Below are 17,421 nucleotides of genomic sequence, written 5' to 3'. Positions count from 1 at the left end.
GATAAAAATACATGTTTTAACGGATTTAACTCAAAAAAAAATTATATTTTAAATTTTTAAGAATTAAAATATTAATATTACTTAAATATTTTATAGACTTTAAATATATTATAATATTTTAAACTTTCGACGGAGTTCAAATATTTATAATAATTTAAACATTGTATAAAAAATTTAAATATTTATAATATCTTAAACTTTTTTTAAAAACGTAAATATATTATAATATGTTTACTTTTTAAAAGTTTAAATATTTTCAAATATAGAACCAAATTAAACTGTTAAATTTGGATACCTGATAAATCAAGCTTCCTGCTCATTTGTACTCAAAACATTTTAGTCACATATTTATAGTGATTATGAACCATATTCCATAATATTTAGTCGATGTGGGATATACACATTTTCTGTAAATTAGTTTACAACTTTACATATATATAATTTATGCGTTTTTAATTCTTTCTATCTATACTACTCACAATTAATTACTAAAATTTTGTTAAGGAAATATTATAATATCGGAAATCAAGCAATTTAGTCAGATTTGGTAACTTGAATATTCGTTTTTAAAGTTTTTAACTGAATCATTCCTTTTAAAAGATTATCTGTTAAGATCAATCTCGGTAATTAAGGAAATATTCGAATTTTTGGTAATTAAAATTTATGGTTTTCATTTAAATACCTTAAAGGAAAATGAAATCAGAGTGTTTGCCTATAACGAATAACTTTGTTTGGGATCTTAAATAACTAATCTTGAATGAAATAATATACTGGATCCGAAAAATATTATTCTGGAGTACAAACAGATCCGCGGATTTTTTTCCTTCTGTAGTTGGATATGTAAGGATCTGCGTCCCGACCCGGCCATTTTTTAAGTAATCGACAGAGGGTATTTTCGTTATTTAATGAAATCAAAACTATAGATTAATTAGATTAAATTTTGTGATTCTTTAATCATTTTTAATGAAAAACCTACCAAAACCAAGTCATGGTCCATTTTTACTTTAGAGAGTACTTCTGCTTTAATAATATAGATGCATGAAAAAGGTTGTCAACGTCAATTATGCGAGACTACGCTTAGTCAAGGTATTAAAAGTTTAAAACTAAGATAAAACAAAAAGTCGTGGGTACACGATGTCATGTCCAATCAATTTATTGTCTTTTTATGTTACTTTAAAAAATAAAAAAAACTTCCCATGTATGAAACATATCGATACACTCTTAAGTTAGGCACGTATTTTTATTACTGATACCATCTATTATTCTATTATGTTTTGAGTTGGATAGGCACATATAATCATTTGTGACTTGTTAGTTATCCTCATTTGCGATTGTTTTCGAGTAATCCTCATTTGTGACTCTGCCTTTCTTCACAGTTTCTTGTGCGAGAATTCACTTTGATGAGCTGAAAAACTTGAAGCAATGCTGGGATGGTTTGTCATTGTTAAAATCTGTCCTGATCAAGTTTAGTGGTGGAAATGACATTTGTTTCTGTTGTGTATGTATGAAATCGACAATATAAATGATATCAATAAAATGGGATGAATCGGATCTGATCCTTTTATTTAACGTCGAATTTTACAGAAGAGTTTTCAGGAAAATGACAATTAGGGAGCAAAAATGCTTAATATGAAAATAACAGTCTTTCTCCTTCTAATTGCTCAAAAATTTCGGATCCCCTGACGTGACAATGATATCAAGTATTTATAGTAGGACCTTGACCTAGAGTTTCTTCTGTCTCCTGGCAAAATGACGGTTTTGCCCCTACGGCTTGATGGGCTTGATCCAAGACTTTTGGTCCAAAACACCTTCAGAATCCTCTGTTTGGGCTTTAAGGGTGTTGAAGGCAAAACCCATATCCAACATCTTGTGGCTCTAAGCTGTTTTGTAAACTAATTGTAATATGTAAACATTCAATTCTAATTTTAATCCGATAAAAAACAAAAACAAAAATCTCGAACGAAACAATGTGTGGGCAGGGTCCAATATGAGGCACGTTGGCGTGTAAACACGTTGCATATGTATGACGATACTCAAAATAAGGGAAGCAAGTAAAACTACTGTAAATGGATATTTGATATAAGCATTATATCATTTTGGTCGACCGTTGATATGTAGTATAATATAGCAAATTTAACCATATAATCCGTAGATATGAAAAAATGCGTGTATGATATTTAACGTCAACATCATTATCTGACCTTTTTGCATCCCATGCATTGCCGTCCATGGTAAAGCATATAAATTAATAATACATGTCATGTCTATATAGTTTAGGGTAATTAATATTTATCTTAAAATCTGAGTAAAGTTAAAAATGAAACTTGAGTAAAGAATCAGCATTGGCGAGTCAATTTCAATTCGTTATAACATCAAACTGAACAGAAAGAAGTAGGAAATATGTCTTAAAATAACATTTTAAAACAAAAAATCGTAGATATTTTGCAACGTACCAATGATAATATATTTGCAAGACTTAATTTGATGAAAGAATTTAAGAATGTCGATTGCAGTAAAAATTGTTTATATACGTTATATGTATGTTCAACATCTCAAAATGTTACACTGTGCTGTGTTGGAAATAAGGGTCAAGTGATGGTAAAAGTGGCTTAAGGACAAATCCAACAACACCAATAGCAATAGCCGCTCGTGGTGGAAACTATCATGATTACCCCAAAAAGAAATAATTTAAATGCAACAATCAGTAACCCAACAAAATGCTTATAAAAATACTAGTACTAGTACATCTTGCAAAAAGATGGATCGGCTCGATATCTGAGAATCCATATATGTCAAAAGAAGGGTAAAAGAAACCGACTTTTATTTTGGATGAGCAGAGATTACGGGACTTAGTGAAACCTAAAGTCACTTTTCTTCATAATTCTTCTGCGTGTGTGTCTCAGTGTCTGCATAAAAGTTACGTTTTTTTTAAAATACTTTTTGCCATTCAAAATAATTACACTATCATTGGTGCCGATACCCATCAGAAACACGGCCGCTTCAGCAAATTAATACTATTTCTTTATTTGATCTTTTTCTTCTTCTAATCTTATAGTTGAAGGCTACGAGATCACTGAGATGACTTACTAGACCATCAATCATTCCCATGAAGCATTTGAAACGAAGCTTCCTTCAATTTTTAATTTAATAATACTAGTAAAAACATTGAGTACCTTTTTCAATTGTCTTCAATCCCATTATAAACATTCACTAATATATTGTTAATTTTATTATATGATATTCGTTTTCTGATTGATATATATATAATATAACCGCGGCGCCTTAGCTATATGTGTATTGGTGTGTGTATGTGTCTACCAGTCTACGTTGTATTTCAATTTTATACACGGTTTCAATTTTTATCTGGATATTGCATCTAATTTGTAGATTTAATTACTGTGCAAATCTCATCTTGGCAAAAAAAAAAAAAGATGTATAAATCTCCACGCTTCAAAAACCCCTTTTTAGTCGTCTGAGTACATATAGATATTAAATCTTGCATGGTTAATAATTGCAGGCATGAGAGTTAGTCGGTGTAAAAGTCCAAAACGCCATTGTGAGCGAAATTTGAAGAAATCTAACATATATAAGGTTTTTTTTTTGTCATCAACTATGTAAGAAAGTACAGTAAGAAAAACTATTAAAGAGGCATAGCAATATGAATTGACAAAGTGACTGGCTCATATGTTTTAAGAAGTCATATATGCAGGTTTGGAAATCAAATTTTTTTTAAGTATGTATGGAACATAGGGTTTGTAGATAGATATTTGTTTATTTGATGCAGATGATTTTTGCTTTTAAAAGTAACCCGAAGGTTTCATATGGTAAGACAAAAAAGACAGACCTAAATCGATTGTTTCTTGGATAACACTAAAACTTGAAGAGAGAAACAAAAAAGAAAAGTTATGGGTAAAGTCATGATGGAATTAGAGAAGACAACATTTATACTTCAAGTTTGTATCATTAGACTTGAGGAAGTGACACTCACTGAGACAAGTAAAAATATACTAATATATATCTTTCATAATAAGCAACTAATTACTGTACATAAAGATGATTGATATTATTATTATACATGGAATATATTTTTTCTTAAAAAAAAAAGAAAAGAAAACAAGATTCCATATGGTCAAGTTTCCACAAAACTTTGGTTGTGTTGTTTGAAGTTGATTCGATAATACTATAAGAATACTGATGATGCCTTTTTATTTAAAGATATTATTAAGGCTTTATGTTATGGACAACGACGGCTAAAGATTCTTGACGACGAAACAATCTCTCTTTTGCTATGAAAGCTTCGATCGTTTTCTGAAACTCTTCGTTGCTCATATCATCTTCTTCTGGATCATCCCTTTCGTCCTCTTTTTGGTTCTCAATCTCCCTGACGATGCAGCACTTGTCTGTCTTGGATCTCTGTAAAGAACGTCGTTTTGTATTTGGACTACTACTCTGTTTTTCCGAAACGTCTGATTTGCTCCTTCCATAGACCTTACTACTGGGATGATCAATCTGTACGTGTGTAATATTCTCATCCGCGTTCAAATGAGTGACGATCACCTGTTTGTCGTGGTAGACAATTTCATCTTCATCTAACAGTTTGGATCGATTCTCTACGGATCTGACGAAGGCCTCATAGATTTCTGTTTCTGCGTTTGTTGTTGAGGAGGCGGCGGCGGGGGAGGCGGTTGTCTGATCGGAGGAAGACTTGGTGAGAAGAACAAGGACGATGGAGTTGCCGAGGAGGAAGACGAACAGAGGAGTTGATACAAGGGTGGCGATACGGCGGAGAAACGCTCCGGAGATCTGAACGGCGAAAGGAAGGCGCGTGAATGTCCAAAAGACGAGGAGGAGAGCCACGCAAACTTCAGCCGCACGGAAGAAACATCCGATTCGTCGGAAGCGGTTGAAACGCCGCAACGCCTTGGCTTTCTCTGCTTTCACGTTATCCAAATCAAACGAATCCATATTTGTTTTTTTTTTTTTTGAGAGAGAGAACACAAAGAGAGAGAGAGAGAAGAAGAAGATGAAGAATGGAGAAAAAAGTGGAGCAGGCTTCATCTCTCACATCTCTCTTTTATAGACTCCACTCTCTCTAAACCAGAGAGACTCTTTCACTTCTTTTTTTTCCTACAAATAATTGAACTTTTTCCCTCTCTTTTTTATTTTTATTTTTTATTATATTTTTTTTTGAAAAAGAGTTATATCTAACTTAGATATACATATTCCAATTATAATTCCCTATCTAAGACACCACTGGTCCCTATTTTATTATATTTATTCTTATACCAAGCAAAAACATACTTACCTAGCTACCAGTAACTTTCTAGAGTTTAGTTAATCAAGATCTCTATCTAAATTGTACAAATATATATATATTTTTTTACTAAACCGTTCATAGTCAAAATTATAACATCATACCAAAAGGTCATTTAAATTAGTAGTAAACGTATACATACAAACTAGCAGTTATACCTTATATAGGTTTCTTAGATAGACGAGTAATTGCAGAAGCAGATGATTCCAATTATAAAACAGAAGAACCTGTTAAACTTGAAAGTTAGGATTGATTTCAACCATATACACAGACTTTGTTTGCTATATAGTATAAAATTTAAAGTTAGAATACTTCACAAGTTTCAACTACTCATAATTATTATACAGCTGTTGTCAAATAAATAACAATGTAAAAACCAAAAATAAAATAAAAATTGGACCGAGCAAAATTGTGTAAAAAGTGATGTAATACAGAGAATCAAAAAATGTGTTTGGTTTCACGTGAGGCGTATGGCATCCGTATAAACCACCGCTCTCTTCAAGTGTACCGATTCGTATTTGCTTAACCCTTCCTCTTTCTCGTGCTGTTCACCGTTTCATTTATTGACTCTCAATTGTATGTTTTTTTCTTTACTGTAATCAATGCAAACTCTTTCTATAATAAGTAAATCACTGCAAAACTCTCTTACTCTGTCACTTAATACCTATCAAATTTTGATCACCATATTTTTTTTTCGGTTCATGACAATAATCATAGATTAGCGGGAAAATTTATGGTTTCTAATCAAATCCTACTAATAATAATGTCGAAAATAACAACAATTAATATTAACTTGTATTGAACGTACGAGGAGTAATATATAGCCCTTACGTGACCAGATGGGGATCGGGCATTTGACCGGGAGAAGAAAGTTCAACACCACATTACAACTATGAAACTTTTAATTGAGAAATTGACAAAAACTTGAGTACCAAAATTAAACCTGATGATTATTATAATAACGTGAGTAGATTAAGATTTCCTTATTATGATTGTTACAACGTGAATAGATTAAAGAATTCTTATATGATTTGTTGAATTTAATGGCAAGTGAGACTACTCGTTGACTCTTTCATTCATTCCCTTTACAACTAAAGAACGATGTATATACACTTAATTCCTTTATGAAGATATTTCTTTTGTTTGGCACTGATAGATATCGTTCAAAATTAGTGGCACTACTATGGAAACTCCTTTACCAAAAATATACTAGAATAGCTCGTTATCTTTTACAAGCTGAGGAATGATTTTTGTTATGTATATATAATAAGATAAACTAAAACTACGTACTACTGATCAATAAAATTTACACTTGTGAAAATAATATGTATTAGAATTACACTAAGAAAAATAAAGCTTCTAGCCAGAACATTAAAAATTGAAACCAGCCATAGTTCTTATAAATAATATCATAGCCAAAAGATCACGAAAAAGCATTTGAATGGGGGATGTTAATTATTTAGTATTGTAGTAGTTAATTGGAAAATAAGTTATAATCATAATAAAGAAAAAGTTAATTAATGGATAATACATGCTGGTTTGACCCATGATATCTATATAGTTCCCGCTGCTTCATTTAATGATCTGTTCTCTTTTAAAATATGCGCATGTAATACCATTCCCAAACGTATGATTCTTATTATATCCACACAGGGACGCACACTTGCACGCACGCACGCTTCGGTCGATTTGTATTAGTATAAAAGTTATGACTAGCTTAGCTACATACCTGTTCGTGCGTATTTTTATGTATAATAATATACTAACCAAAATTAAAAACTTGGTAAAAGTGTTGTACATATCATAGGAGGAGACGAGTAGGAAGTAGTAGGGCAGAAGATTGTTTCCTTGTTTGGGTCCTGATTCAAAAAACTTTGACCACTGTTAAAGCTATACGTTTGTCAGAGTGATAAGAAATCATCATGAATTTCAGGACTATCTGGTGCCACACGACACCGTATTTACTCCCTTTTTTTCAAACTTGAATATTTTATTTTTTTGAAGCTCACTCTCGAGTCTTCTCTTCGATTTCTGTAACAACACCGTGTATAACTGTACTTTGTAGATTGAGTTTGACAGAGCGATAGACGCATCATCACAACTTTTATATATCTACGAATATAAGTACTGTATCTGTATGTATTTAAAATATAAACGACACTCAGTTTTCACCTCCCAGGACAAGACGCTCTCGTGTGTGTCAAACCCACAATCCACAGTCCACACAGCCTTTATAACTTCAGTGTGTCTTCAGTTTATTTATTTACCTTGTGTAACTAAATTACCCATTATTAGCGGTTTACTTTTTCTGCATGTACATTGATGTAAATATACATTGATTATCGACGATTAGTTTGAAATTAAGTTTTTTAATATTTTTTTTAAAACAGAACGTCAATAATTTTACGGATACAAAGGAATTTTTCTTTCCAAAACAAAACAAATTAAAGTGGTGTTTTAAAGAAAAGAGAACATGAACATACTTCACTTTAAAGTTTAAACCAAGAGACATATTGGTCCGATCGAGACGATATTCGTTGCTTTTGTGACTTATCTATGTTTATTACTAATCCACAACCAAAAGCCATAATCCAAAGTAATTATTAATTCTGAATTTAAAAAGTATAAATAATGTATAAGTGCAAGAGGAAAACTTTATGTGCGAGAGAATCTATTTACACATCAGCCTGAATGTATAAAAACAATAAAAGATAACCAAGAATATATTTTCTAAATATACGTATAGTAATTTAATTGGTCATCTTTTTGTTCGATGGTTTCTTTATTTTTATTTTTCCGCTTTGCAAAGTTTGTTAAGCATATTCGACCTCCAATATTATAATATACTACACGAAACAAATGTTATTCATGGCAATGTAAATATATGTCTAGAAAATTCCAAAATAATCAACAATGTTCTAAAACGATGAGACATTGATAATATTCTCAAAGAATAAACAAACGTGTACACGGCTTTCCCACCGTTGTTGTTTCCGATCATTATTATTCTTCGGGTTTCCAACAGTTCAACTTGTTAGCAAAATTTCATTTTCATTTTAATCTTTAACTTACAATTCTTTTTCCCAAGATAGCTAGCTAATTAACTAACTACATCCATCCATTGCCATTGGTTTAAATTTTGAAATAGTCCTCGGCGTTCAGGTATTCGGGTATTTTGGATATATGAGTTTAGAATCATTCGGTTAATTTACTATTTCGGTTCGGGTTCAGTTATTTTCGGTTCGATTCCGGATATACAAAACAGTGTAATTTATTTATAAAAAACTATTTAAATAAAATTTGATTATAATTTAAACAAATATATCTAAAATTTTCAATTTTGGTATAAATATATATGATATTTGTTTGGTTTTTTAGTTTAACTTTTATTACCTTATATAAATAATATGTATTGATATATTAAAACTTCGACATGGCACAGTGGCCACATCACACGCTCAAGATTGTAGAGGTCTCACTTTCGAGTCTCGACAAATACAATTTTTGAATACGAATTTGGTTTGATTCGGATAACCGAACGGTTATCGGTTTGGTTCGGTTAATAACCGATACCCATGGATAACTGAAACACTATCCAATCCGAGCCGAAATCGAACCGGTTTACTTTGAAGTGCGACATGTGTGCAATGCAAATGTTCATCTTCTTAATTTTTCTTAAATATATATATATATTTTTAATTGTAAATAATTATGATATTTTGTTTAAATTTATAAGACTTGTATACTTTTAAAAAACTTAAAAATATTGCATTCAATAAAAGTTTACACAAATATTACATAAAAGCATATTAAAAATAGATTACAAAATGATTCCATAAAAGTTTACACAAATATTACATAAAAGCATATTAAAAATAGATTACAAAATGATTCCATAAAAGTTTACACAAATATTACATAAAAGCATATTAAAAATAGATTACAAAATGATTAATTTTAGTTTTGATTTGTGTCAAACTTTCCCCATATATGCTCAACCAAATCAGCTAGAAAAAAAAATAAAAAAACAGATATTATATATATTTTTAATTGTAAATTATTATGGTATTTTGTTTAAATTTATAAGACTTGTATACTTTTAAAAATATTACATTCAATAAAAGTTTAAACAAACATTTCATAAAAGCATATTAAAAATAGATTACAAAGTGATTAATTTTAATTTTGATTTGCGCCAAACTTTTCCTAGTTTGAACATAAGGAAAACAAACTAAACGATTATATATCATTGTCATGCATGTGTTTTGCCCCTCTCCCAACAGGTGGCGTGTGTAGTCTTCGGACTTCCCACCCCTCCCAGTGCTGTTCTACATGGAATCAAAATTGTTCTACGAACAGTGTTAGAGCTTTGTTCACGTATTTAGTTTTACAAATGAAAAATTTAGTTATTTAATTATTTTTAAAACTTCCAATATTTAACAAATAAATACAGTATAAAATATAAATAATAATATGCACTCGGTTTTCCCCGTTTAAAATCTAGTATAAATTGGTAATAAATAACACATATTATTATATTCTAAAGATTTTGACTTTTAGGTTGACTTTTCTGGTTTGGATATGGCAGCTTCATCATCATCATCACCTCTTCTTCTCCTCCACAAGCCAACCTGCAATTTCTATTTCGCTGCTTCCTCTGTTTCTTCTTACATCGCTTCTGCTCGATTTCGAATCTTCCCTTTGAATCGAAGAAGAAGAATAATCTGGTCTCTCTCTCGCTCTAATTCTATGGCCGATGATTTAGTCAAAGTCAATGCTCGCAGAGACGGCGAAGAACGATCTCAGGCGCTCGAGCAAGAGGCCTTCATCAATAATTCTTCGGAGATTCAGAACGACGCCGGCGGCGGGATTGAAGCCGTCGCTAATCGTCTGGTTGGTATTCTAATTCCCTGATGCACACAACCTGTTTGATGTAATGCCACCATCTCTATGAAAAAAATATCGAAACACAAAAGCAAAAGCTTGTTCCTTTTTCTCTTATGCGTTTTGGTTACTAATGAAAAGCTTCCACCTTTTGTAAAATAGCAGAGCAAATGGATTGTAGCTGGTCTATTTGGATCTGTTCTGCTTCTACGGCATGATGGTGCAGCTTTGTGGGCTGTGGTTGGATCAGTTTCAAATTCCGCGCTTTCTGTAGCTTTGAAACGTTTACTTAACCAAGAGAGACCCGTTGCTACACTGCGTTCTGATCCTGGGATGCCATCTTCTCACGCACAATCCATTTCTTTCATCTCTGTGTTTACTGTCTTGTCTGGTATACATACGGCCACAATTTTGATATCTGTTTCTAATTGCATTTGATCAACTCTTAAAGATCCGTTTACTCTTATTTTCGCAGTTATGGAGTGGCTTGGAACCAATGTACTCTCTCTGATCCTTAGTGGCCTCGTCCTCGCATTGGGTTCTTACTTTGTAAGTCTTCATATCATTTTCTGACATTGACTCAAGTTCAAAATTAGCAGAGGATCATATGAATGAAAACATTAACACTGATGTTATTTTTTGGTAGACATGGTTAAGGGTTTCTCAGAAGCTTCACACAACAAGTCAAGTGGTCGTAGGTGCGATCGTTGGTTCTGTTTACTCCACCTTATGGTATGTAAGTTGGAACTCACTTGTTCGTGAAGCCTTTACCTCATCATTCTCAGTACAAGTAGCTGTCTTTCTGGTTGCTGCTGCGTCTGCTTTAGGTTTTGCAGTATATGTGCTACTTAACTGGTTTAAAGATGACAGATGATAGACTGATAATTATCAGTACTTAGGATGTATAAGGAATGAAATTGTATGGAGGTGAGGTTTGGGGCTGATGTTTGCTTAATAGTCCCTCAGCCATCATTTTAGTTTGCCTTCCATTATATTGTTGGTCTTGTTATTAGATCATACGATTTAAAAGCTTTTCTGCTGAATTAACCCTTTTCACTGTGGTTTGGGAGTTTCTCAAAGGGTAACGTCTAAAAAATTGCCACACTAATTATTATTTTCTTTACTGAATAAAGTTCATTCCGGCCAAAAACTAAGTATATTATGAAATCTATCACTATTACTTTCTTGGACGAGCTGAGGTCCTTGAATTCGCTATAAGAGAGTAAATATTAAAAGTATAAATTAGTTTAGTCTTCAGTTTTTGATTTTGTGATGACCTCTTACTTGTCCGTGGCCTCTCGCTCTCTTCCATTTCTCCACATTGATCATCCTAGCAAATATTTTCCGAATCAAAGTCAACTTCCGCGATTGCTGAGCAATGACGTTAACCGTCGACGAGCTTTGGTTAAGTATGATCCCATACCCATCTTGAAAATTATCCATTCCATTTCCCAGAAGTTGCCAGAACAATCCTCCTGCTGCTGCACCGCCTCGTTTTGCAGACTCGTAAATCTTGCTGTACACGGTGTTGAAGACAATGTCTCTCTCTGCAGAGCTATAGCCTTGTTTCTTCATCGATTTACCAAATTCTGCTACTATAATGGGTTTGCGAAGAACGTTCTGTGCGTCTTGGATGTGTGCGTCGATCCATTTGTTCAAGAAATCCATTTTGAACTGCTCGCTTGCACTTGCATCTGTGAACCTGCAGAAGAAAATATAAAACATCAACGTTAAACCAAGTGATCTCACTGATTGGACAAAAACTAAAATCCTATGGAATTTACCATTCGTCAGGGTAAGAGTGAACCGTAGCAAAATCAATGCCGGGGATGCGGTTATTGGCGATGAAATCAGTTCCAAACTGGCCGGGTGGGTTTAGAGTCTTGCTTTGAGGTGAAGACTGACCATAGAAACCTTCGAGGCCAGCTTCAAGCAGATGGTTTCTGTCTAGTGATTTCACATGAGCAGCCATTTCAGTAATCCAAGCCTGTTATAATGGATAGAAAACAAACAAACAAACCAATAAGTCAGATCCCAAAAGGAAGAGTAGAAAAGTAAAAGAGTCATGGTGTGAAAATGTGTGTTAGGTGAAACCTGAATGGTTCTTCCGGTAGGATCTGAGGGGCAACGGGGCTCGTTCATGAGCTCCCAAGCCATAATAGTTGAGTCATCTTTGTAATGAACTTTAGTAAAAGTATTGAATCTATTGAGCACAGCCTGCAGGAGAAAACAAAAGCAATTACTTTTTCTTTGCTTTATACTTGAATCTTACACAGTGGAGAAGATTAAAAAAGGTCTGAATTAGAAACCGTGATATGGTTCTTGTAGAAATCTTTAACAAGGGAGTCAGTGAAGAAGTCGTCTTCAGAAGAAACGGGACGGCCTTGGCTTCGAGCCCAATCCACATATTGCTTCCTCCCTCCGAAGCTGTCGTAGTTATTGGCAAAGCTGAGTATTATCTTTATCCCATGGCTTCTTGCCTCAGCAATCGCAAAATCCAAACCCTTTTCACCACCATAAATGACAAAAGAAACAGATCAGAAACATCAAAAGAAAGTCTCAAAACATGGCTCCAAAAGCCACCGACTTTTCCAAATACAAAGTTTTGAGTCAATGAGTGTTGTTAAAAACAGTCAGATAGAAACAGAGAATCTTAAATTAAGTCTAGTGGAGGCAGGTAACGTACCTGAAACATATCCTCGTTGTAGGAGCCAGGGGAAGACTGAAGAGGTCTGTAACCGCCATCGCTGAAAGCCCATGTTCGAGCAACGGTCAAGCCATGGCGAGAGGCATCTTGGAGCGCGGCAGAGATCTTAGACCTTTGGGATGGATCGGCGGATTCGTACATGAGCCAATAGGCATTAAAGCCATTAGCGTAAAAAGGATAGCCATTGAGATTAAACTGAACACCTTTAGTCCTCACGAACCCATCATTCGGTAACGCATCTGCTCCTAACTCCAAAGAGCTTTGTTGGATCACGATTGCTAGAAATGTAATTAGACCCAGAAGCTTCTTCATCTTCTTCTTATTCTTTGCTTTCTCTTTCTCTTTACACTCTTGTCGCTGTGTCTTTCAGAGGGGGTGGAAGGGGTATTTATGGACTAATAATAATTAATTAATTGTATAACGGTTTTGGAAAAAGCATAATAACTCTCATTTAATTTAGTGTTATACACGCATACTCATGTAATGTGTGATGTTCGCATATCAAGTTCAGTGTGTAACACTTATAAAAAAAATGGTGTTAAAGTAATGTAAGCGAAGCAGGTGATTCCGCTAATTAGATCCCATTATTACCGGCAAAAGAAGTCGTAACCGTGAAACGAGCAAATGGATCCCACTTAACACGTAATCATAACCGTACACATGCTTTACTGCTTCACCCTCGGATCATGTTACACGTGTCAGCATTCTGTGTGGTTACTTAATACGGCAACCCACGCGTCTTCCGTTTCATGGATACTACACAGGGCCCTTGCCTTTTTTATTTTTTTTATGGGTCGGCCTCTCAGTTTCATTTAAAGTCGAAACTCTTCATCATGTGCCGTTGTTCTTTAGATTTTTCGGTTGAGTTGACGACAAAACACACGACATGTATTTATTGTGCAATCAGGAAAATTGTTTCCTTTTCGAGTGGACGCTTTAGTTTTTCTGCATCTTTTGACTCTGCTTTCAAACATCTGAAGTAGCACACACACCTTTTAATCAACAGAAGAAGAAGCATAGGCGCAATAAGCGGATCTAACTTACACCGACTCGATTCAAAGACCCAACCAAACACAGCATTTTACTCACTCTCCTTTAATTACGGTTCAGCTTTTCAATAAAGTAAAATTTAAATGTAATTGTTTAATTCTAAGTCTACTACCTGTGTGAAAATTAGATATATTCAATGGAACGTTAGTTGAACAAACTCTTAAAAGAAGAAAGAGTTCAATTTTCCAAAGGAATCGCTGGATTGAGAATAAAAACAAAAAAGCTAAACTGAGTAGTGGTATCGTCGGTTAAATACAAACAAAAAAAAGAGTGGGTAAACGCTAACCTGAGCCGCCGACTCATTTACACTTTTCCATTTATCTTCTTCTAGGCCCATTTGAAGACCATCACTACATACTGTACTATATACTACATAGCTCGGATCTGTCCTCCGTAGCCGTAGTACTTGAGAAGCCCCTCGTCTTGTCTCCAGTTCTCTTTCACTTTCACTTCCACCTTCATTCAACATTTTATCATCCACTCAAATTGGTAACTTAAACTTATACTTGAAATACCATTTTAATATTTTATGTAATCAGTCATATTCTATGCGTCTCTAAACGCACCTCGAGGAAGACTTTCTTCTGAAGGAAATCTTCAATGTCGAGCCGAGCAGCTGTGGCTAGTGTTTTCAAAGCCTTCCCTTCCTACAACATTGCATTGAAATCCATTCAGCCACATTAGTCAGCACTAAGCTTATCTAGTTGAAACCTTATTGCTTTAAGACAATCTTTGAACAGATCAGCTTTTAAACCCATATTGTCAGTTTCATCAATCATTGACAATGCACCTTTTGAATGTCCACAAATTTTTCTATCACGAATGCTCATCAGAAATTACCCACTTGACTGTTAAGGGTTTGTATATACTTACTTTTCCTATAAGGATGATCTTCTGAGAATTTTTATCCACAACCACTTCCACTTGAATAAAGTCTTTCGCAGACGGTCTAGTTTTGTAACTCAGCACGTTAACCTGTGGCGTTGAAGCAAGGGTATAACTACATAATTGATTAATAAGGCGACAGCTTTTTACAGGACTAAAAACACCAAACTTATAAATTTACCTGACAAGCATAAGGAACTTCATTTCGGTATTGCATAAAGATCTTCTCTCTAACAATCTCAGAGACAAAGAATCTCTCTGGGTGCTCGCTGACAATATCCTAGAAATCATATAGCCGTAAGACATTAGTGAAGTGAAGTGAGAAACACATAAACCTCAGAATATTAAGCAAATTAGACTACAAGCTCAGCTATCTTAGCAAGGAGAGGAATTAAACAGTGAAGCAGTGACTTGTTCAAATACCTTTGGATAATAAGGTGGGCCAAAGGGAAGTTTGGATAAAATCCACTCTTTTACATCCTCTATTCCGTGTCCATACTTGGCACTTACAGGTATAACTTCATCAACATCTGTAAATTTTTCATACCACTGCAAGAAGTTGTAGCATCTATTAAGCAAAGCACATACCAATACCATGACTCCAAATCTTGATCCCAAGTTTATAGTGAAGCATCACACACCAGCTCATTCTAGAATGGTGGGAGATTTAATAACAGGACACCATTACCAAAATAGTTACAATTGCATTACTCACCTCCAGTTTCTTGGCAATCTCACCAGGTTTGATCAGATCCTTCTTATTCATAACAAGCAACATAGGTGGCTTTTTTTCTAAATCTCCCAAACCCTCTTTCAAAACTTCTTCTATCTAGCACACAATTACCACCACCAGCATTAGGACAGACAGGTAAATAAAAATAACAAATCAGGAGGTATAAATAAACCAATCAAAAGACAGAGGAGCATACTGTAGCAGGCGTTTTACAAGCATCAACAAGAATAACAACACAATCAGCATTGATGGCAGCATCTCTGACATTCTTCATCATCATTGTATCTAACCTGTGCATCTTCTTCTCGATTACACCAGGTGTATCAAAGAGTATCATCTGCAAAAACACAACACACGCTTTGTATCAGTCGACATCTCAAAATTTCTAAATAATCAAACCCAAAGGCAAATTACTAAGATTATGGCACAAACCTGATACTCAGGGCTAGAACAAATACCAAGAATCCTATGCCTCGTGGTTTGAGGTTTATCTGTAACAATCGAAATTTTCTGACCAATCATTTGATTCGAAAGCGTGCTTTTCCCAACGTTAGGCATCCCCACCACCGCTACGTACCCTACTCACATCACCAGATTCAATACTAGTGTAGGGTTATTAATTAGGGAAGATAAGCAAAGAAAGAAAGAAACAAACCACTGCGATGAGTCCTATCAGGTGAGTGTACAAGCTCCTCCATCTCGTAATCGTCGAGCAAAGCCATGTTCCTGTCCGGTTTCATGCTCAGGGAGAGGAGACTGGCGTCGTCGATCTCCAATTGTTCTTCATCTTCTTCTAATTGTACTTGCTCAACCTCCATTTCGCTGGAGCTTCGTTGCCTAATCCATAGCTTCTTCGAGGAGGTGAGTTCCGTCCGGCCATAAGTAGTGCTACTGTTGTTGTGCGCCTGAAGATGCGATTTGGTTACTCTGCGCCGCCGACTACTATAGATAGGATAAGGAGAGAAATTAGGGTTTTCAACAACGGAAGTGGAGAAGAATTTGTAGCGGGAAAGGGTTGGCGAAATATGCGGAGAGACCGCCATTGTTGTCACTTTAGTTTTTCAAATTGATGATATCTCTCTCTCTCTCTCTCTCTCACTGGGTTTTTTCCTCACTGCTTGTTTTGTGATTAGCCAAGGAACCAAATGTGATCTTCATACGACGCCGGTTTAACTTTTTTTTCTTTTCTATTTGCACTTTCACCCTTTATTATGTACAATTCCCAATTTCAACCGTCATGTTTTTTCATGTTCAGTTATCCCCCTTGTTGAATCCAAGAATCAGCATATTACTCTCTGTGCGTAAGCAAACGCAAAGTAAAAGAAGAAAAAATCGGGCTAACAGCGCAGCCGGAGTGGGTGAGAGAGCGACTGAAGATTTCGCAAGGTTAGGGTTCTTCTCGATTTTTTCGTTTGGAGATTGTTCAATTTAGTTTTGGAATCAGGAATTGCCTGTTATAAGAGTAATCAGTAGTGAGCGATTCTAATGTAATTTCTCCGTTTCTAATGGCTAGGGACTTATTAGGGCATGATTAGTGGTGGTTACTCATGTTGATGCTTTTATTAAACAAATAATTAAAAGAAGAGAGAGAAGAAAAAAAATTAAGAAGCGTTACTTGCTAGAGCAATGTAAGCATCGGTATTTATGTGAAAATAGACATGTGTCATTTTTTTATTGGTATTAATATTAAAAAATAAATAAAAAAGAAAAAGTGTGTAATAAAATTATTTGTTTTAGTTGTTGTGAGAAACGATTCATCGTTCTCTGTTAAAGATGGTCTTAGGATGTTCCTCTTGATTCTTCGTTTGGAATTTTGGAGGTTGCATTCTACAGAGATCGTTCATTGTT

General features: G+C 34.5%; 4 protein-coding genes across 5 annotated transcripts; 1 reads left to right on the top strand and 3 right to left on the bottom strand.

The window, feature by feature from the left end:
- LOC104745832 lies at positions 3,998–5,111 on the bottom strand. The gene has a single exon (XM_010467190.2). It carries the CDS (start codon positions 5,056–5,058, stop codon positions 4,222–4,224), a length of 837 nt encoding a protein of 278 aa, XP_010465492.1. The 5' UTR covers positions 5,059–5,111; the 3' UTR covers positions 3,998–4,221.
- On the top strand, positions 9,848–11,259 carry LOC104745822 (lipid phosphate phosphatase epsilon 2, chloroplastic-like). 2 transcript variants are annotated; one of them, XM_010467179.2, is made up of 4 exons: positions 9,848–10,207; positions 10,364–10,589; positions 10,674–10,747; positions 10,845–11,259. In XM_010467179.2, exons 1-4 carry the CDS (start codon positions 9,896–9,898, stop codon positions 11,070–11,072), a joined length of 840 nt encoding a protein of 279 aa, XP_010465481.1. In that variant the 5' UTR covers positions 9,848–9,895; the 3' UTR covers positions 11,073–11,259. The 2 variants fall into 2 exon arrangements, with proteins under 2 accessions (XP_010465481.1, XP_019094693.1); XM_019239148.1 differs by having other exon boundaries at positions 10,361–10,589.
- LOC104745810 (mannan endo-1,4-beta-mannosidase 7) lies at positions 11,288–13,408 on the bottom strand. Its single transcript, XM_010467167.2, has 5 exons — positions 12,885–13,408; positions 12,508–12,702; positions 12,293–12,415; positions 11,983–12,185; positions 11,288–11,900 (listed from the first exon to the last, which is right to left on the bottom strand). The coding sequence occupies exons 1-5, from the start codon at positions 13,215–13,217 to the stop codon at positions 11,453–11,455; spliced, it is 1,302 nt and encodes a 433-aa protein (XP_010465469.1). The 5' UTR covers positions 13,218–13,408; the 3' UTR covers positions 11,288–11,452.
- On the bottom strand, positions 14,069–16,668 carry LOC104745802 (GTPase Era-like). Its single transcript, XM_010467158.2, has 9 exons — positions 16,229–16,668; positions 16,006–16,151; positions 15,770–15,910; positions 15,556–15,669; positions 15,264–15,389; positions 15,022–15,120; positions 14,829–14,930; positions 14,522–14,602; positions 14,069–14,411 (listed from the first exon to the last, which is right to left on the bottom strand). Exons 1-9 carry the CDS (start codon positions 16,614–16,616, stop codon positions 14,325–14,327), a joined length of 1,284 nt encoding a protein of 427 aa, XP_010465460.1. The 5' UTR covers positions 16,617–16,668; the 3' UTR covers positions 14,069–14,324.

Source organism: Camelina sativa, chromosome 2 (genome assembly GCF_000633955.1).
Source record: "Camelina sativa cultivar DH55 chromosome 2, Cs, whole genome shotgun sequence".
Lineage (NCBI taxonomy): Eukaryota > Viridiplantae > Streptophyta > Magnoliopsida > Brassicales > Brassicaceae > Camelina > Camelina sativa.
Note: the sequence above shows the minus strand (reverse complement) of the source record. Positions and strands in the feature narration are given on the sequence as shown.

What these genes read in the sequence shown, in the direction of transcription:
- LOC104745832 (XM_010467190.2), bottom strand. Translation starts at nt 5,058, where the DNA reads ATGAAGCCTGCTCCACTTTTTTCTCCATTCTTCATCTTCTTCTTCTCT.
- LOC104745822 (XM_019239148.1), top strand. Translation starts at nt 9,896, where the DNA reads ATGGCAGCTTCATCATCATCATCACCTCTTCTTCTCCTCCACAAGCCA. An exon ending in AAGCCGTCGCTAATCGTCTG is followed by an intron (nt 10,208 to 10,360) that starts GTTGGTATTCTA and finishes TTTGTAAAATAG; the next exon opens with CAGAGCAAATGGATTGTAGC. An exon ending in TCGCATTGGGTTCTTACTTT is followed by an intron (nt 10,748 to 10,844) that starts GTAAGTCTTCAT and finishes ATTTTTTGGTAG; the next exon opens with ACATGGTTAAGGGTTTCTCA.
- LOC104745810 (XM_010467167.2), bottom strand. Translation starts at nt 13,217, where the DNA reads ATGAAGAAGCTTCTGGGTCTAATTACATTTCTAGCAATCGTGATCCAA. An exon ending in TCTACAAGAACCATATCACG is followed by an intron (nt 12,416 to 12,507) that starts GTTTCTAATTCA and finishes TTTCTCCTGCAG; the next exon opens with GCTGTGCTCAATAGATTCAA. An exon ending in CACTCTTACCCTGACGAATG is followed by an intron (nt 11,901 to 11,982) that starts GTAAATTCCATA and finishes TTTCTTCTGCAG; the next exon opens with GTTCACAGATGCAAGTGCAA.
- LOC104745802 (XM_010467158.2), bottom strand. Translation starts at nt 16,616, where the DNA reads ATGGCGGTCTCTCCGCATATTTCGCCAACCCTTTCCCGCTACAAATTC. An exon ending in AGATTGCCAAGAAACTGGAG is followed by an intron (nt 15,390 to 15,555) that starts GTGAGTAATGCA and finishes AACTTCTTGCAG; the next exon opens with TGGTATGAAAAATTTACAGA. An exon ending in AGATCATCCTTATAGGAAAA is followed by an intron (nt 14,603 to 14,828) that starts GTAAGTATATAC and finishes GCAATGTTGTAG; the next exon opens with GAAGGGAAGGCTTTGAAAAC.